A 3042-nucleotide genomic window follows, 5' to 3' on the forward strand; every position below is an offset into this window, starting at 1 on the left:
TCACAGAGATTTGCCTGCTTCTGATACCACTGCCTGGCTCAGTCCAATTTTTAAATGAAAATTATTATTATTTTTTCAAACTTTACATCTGCCATAATGAAGCTGGATGAATTTGATAAATCTTATAATCTTAAATATTAATCTCTTCATCTAAAGAGACTGGATTAAATTAAATTACTTTCTCCCATTTATCATTAGGGATAATATTTCAGAAGGCAGTAATGAAAGCTAATGTTTTAAAAATTTTCAATGCTTACTACATTTTTGAGTGCTTTTAAGCTAGTAATCCTGTTGAAACTGTGATGAAATTAAACACATACAAAAGGAAGTTTCTCCCTATAGAGCCATAGAGGGACAAGCAAATGGCATTATTATTGTGCAGAATTAAGAGCTCAGAAGGAGTAGCCTTCTCAAGTGGTATGATCATCAGCTCAATTGTATCTTCCAGAGTTTTCCTGTCTCGCTGGTACCTTTAGTGTGTTCATTTCATGGCCAGTTCATCTGTCGTCACTGCTGTCTGCAGCACTTTGCTTTATAGGCTGACTTTATTCACACCTAGGGGAAAGAGAATCCTCTCCCCTAGGCATGGACGGAAAGTCTTCCTTTTGGTCTGATGGGGGCTGGTTTACTCCAAGAGTATAATGATATTAAGGTGATTAATTATAATACTTTGGGACTATTATGATTCTCTCAAAAATCAACACAGCATAATTTAGGTTCTAGGTCACAGTGTAGTAAAAAATACAGTCAAATCTCAGTGGCTTCAACATCAAAGATAGATCACTTGCTCAAATTACATGAAGGAGTTGGATGGGTTGCTTCATGGGGTTCTGGCTTGGGAACCTGAACTCAAATGCTTCACCATCTTTAGCAATATTAGTCTCACTGCATATCGTGGTGTATGCCTTCCAGCTACTTGGCAAGGTTAACAAGGATAATTTAGCAAAACTTTGTCTCATCATAGGGTTTACTGGAAGTACCTGAAATGAAATGAAACCAAACCAAACCCAAAACAATAACAACAAAAACAAAAAAACAGCTGGCCAGTGAGATGGCTCAGCAGGTAAAGGCACTTGTCACCCAGGCTGATGATCTGAGGGACCTACCTGATAAACGGAAAGAAAAAAGAACTGATCTTCCATCGACAGGAGTGCTGCTGTGACATGTGCAGACCTGGTATACACACACACACACACACACACACACACACACACACACACACACAAATGTAATAACAATTTAAAAACCCACTAATACAGATTTTGCGGCTAAGTGATAGTAACTAGTGTAAGGACTTATACTGACAAATAGCTGTGCCTAGGAATGGCATCACTTCTATTGACCAATGGTAGAATGGCTATCCCTGTCTCATAGTTTGGCTCAACTACAAACGGGATATTGAGGGCTGGTGTGACCTTTTTAATGTCTGAAAGGAAAGGGTAAACTTTGCAATTCTCTCCTGTTCTGGGAATAGTAGACTCAGGTTGAGTTGTTCTTCTGAAGTGGTTATCTAAAAAGATAGCAAGTTAAAGCAAGAACAAACCCATGAAACTGTTATCATGGGGAATCTGTAGTGGATAGCGCATCAATCTATAATATGAAGTATATGCGGCTTCCACTTGATGAAGACAGGAATTTAGCTGTGGAGGCAAGTCATAAGAGGAGAAAGTCGGCCTAGTTTCATCAGCCTTCAAATCAATCACTTCATTTACTCTCCTGATGGGAATGGTTAGCGCTAGCTTTTTAATGAGGACTTGGCTCAAAAGTGACTTAAACCACTTACTAAATCTGACCATTTTTCATATTTCTTTTTTTTTTTCGAAATAGGACATAAACCCCAGACTTTTAATAAAAATATTCTCACTTTTGCTGCCAGTCCAAGATTATCATAGTAAATCTAACAGGAATACTTTAAAAAAAAAACTACAAATTACATTCTCCCAGCAATGAATAATTCCATTCTTTAAAAGAAAACAAATAGGAAGGTACAGGAATGCTTTGGCTTCCATAAGAAACACAAGTAGCCATATAGAGTTGGAGAAATCCTGTTGTACACAAAAATACAGAGTACTAGCCTAAACACCATAGACCCCACCAGGCAAGGTTAATACCTGAATAGAGCAATCCTCATAGAACACTGGAGATAAGAGTTCCCCGGTGAATACAGTTTTTTTTTTTTCATTTTTTTTCTCACAGATTATTTAGCAGATTTAATTTTTACAAACTTTTTTAAAAAGCAAAGTAGGAGAGGACTATCTATGGCATTGTTGAAAATGCTCATTAGTAAATAGCTGCAGATAGTTACTAGGCCATGCCATGTCTAAAGGTGTGGCTTCCTCAAGCAAGCAGAGGGGTTGGTGGCAAAGGCCTGATTTTCTCTCTCATATCCTTAAGACAGGACAGGATGGGATGAGATGGCCACACCAGCTAACCACTGAGGTCACAAGTGGCAGCTAAAAGTGTACCAGAACTTTCTACTCTGGGACCTCTGTTCTACTCCCTCAACAAAGTTTTTTCAATAAGGCTTTTATTTCTCTTCCCAGCTGGACATAACGCTTCCAGAAGTGGCTTAAACTATTCAGACATCTCTTTTACCACTTTTACTTTCTTCTTCTTCTTCTTTTTCTTTTTGGTGGTGTCACTGTCCCCCTCTCCAGTCTCGCCCCCACTTTCCAGCACAGTTTTGGGCTTTTTATCCTTCTTACTCTTCTTCTTTTCCTTCTGCAGGGGAGCTGTTGGAGGGGTCTCATCACTTTCACTCTCACTATCCCGCTTCCTTTTTATGTTTACTGCTTCAGCAGCTAACTGAGGGGCTTGTACTGCTTCGGTAACCAGTGTGTTCTTGCCAGAATCACTATAGTCAATGTAATCCTGTTTCCATGTGGCAGGGGTATTGTCTGTGGGTTTGCCATGCTTGTCCAGAAGGCCCTGCTTGATCATCATCTTCTTCTGACTTGCCTTTGGACCTAAACCCCACTTGCGAGGATAAGTGTCTCTTTCCATAATCACCCTCTTTATTTTGGCTACTATACCATGGTCACA

The 3042-nt window shown here is 39.3% G+C and overlaps 1 protein-coding gene across 1 annotated transcript in view; it reads right to left on the minus strand.

Moving 5' to 3' along the window:
• Nucleotides 1-1824: 1824 nt before the first annotated feature.
• The window catches only part of LOC110306549 (H/ACA ribonucleoprotein complex subunit DKC1), a 5642-nt gene continuing 4424 nt past the window's right edge, over nt 1825-3042 (minus strand). Inside the window, exon 3 of the mRNA XM_029484393.1 lies at nt 1825-3030. Coding sequence (XP_029340253.1) covers nt 2575-3030 — 456 coding nt within the window. The 3' untranslated portion in view covers nt 1825-2574. The remainder of the gene's footprint in view (nt 3031-3042) is intronic.

The sequence above is a fragment of the Mus caroli genome, chromosome 12, assembly GCF_900094665.2.
Source record: "Mus caroli chromosome 12, CAROLI_EIJ_v1.1, whole genome shotgun sequence".
Taxonomy (NCBI): domain Eukaryota; kingdom Metazoa; phylum Chordata; class Mammalia; order Rodentia; family Muridae; genus Mus; species Mus caroli.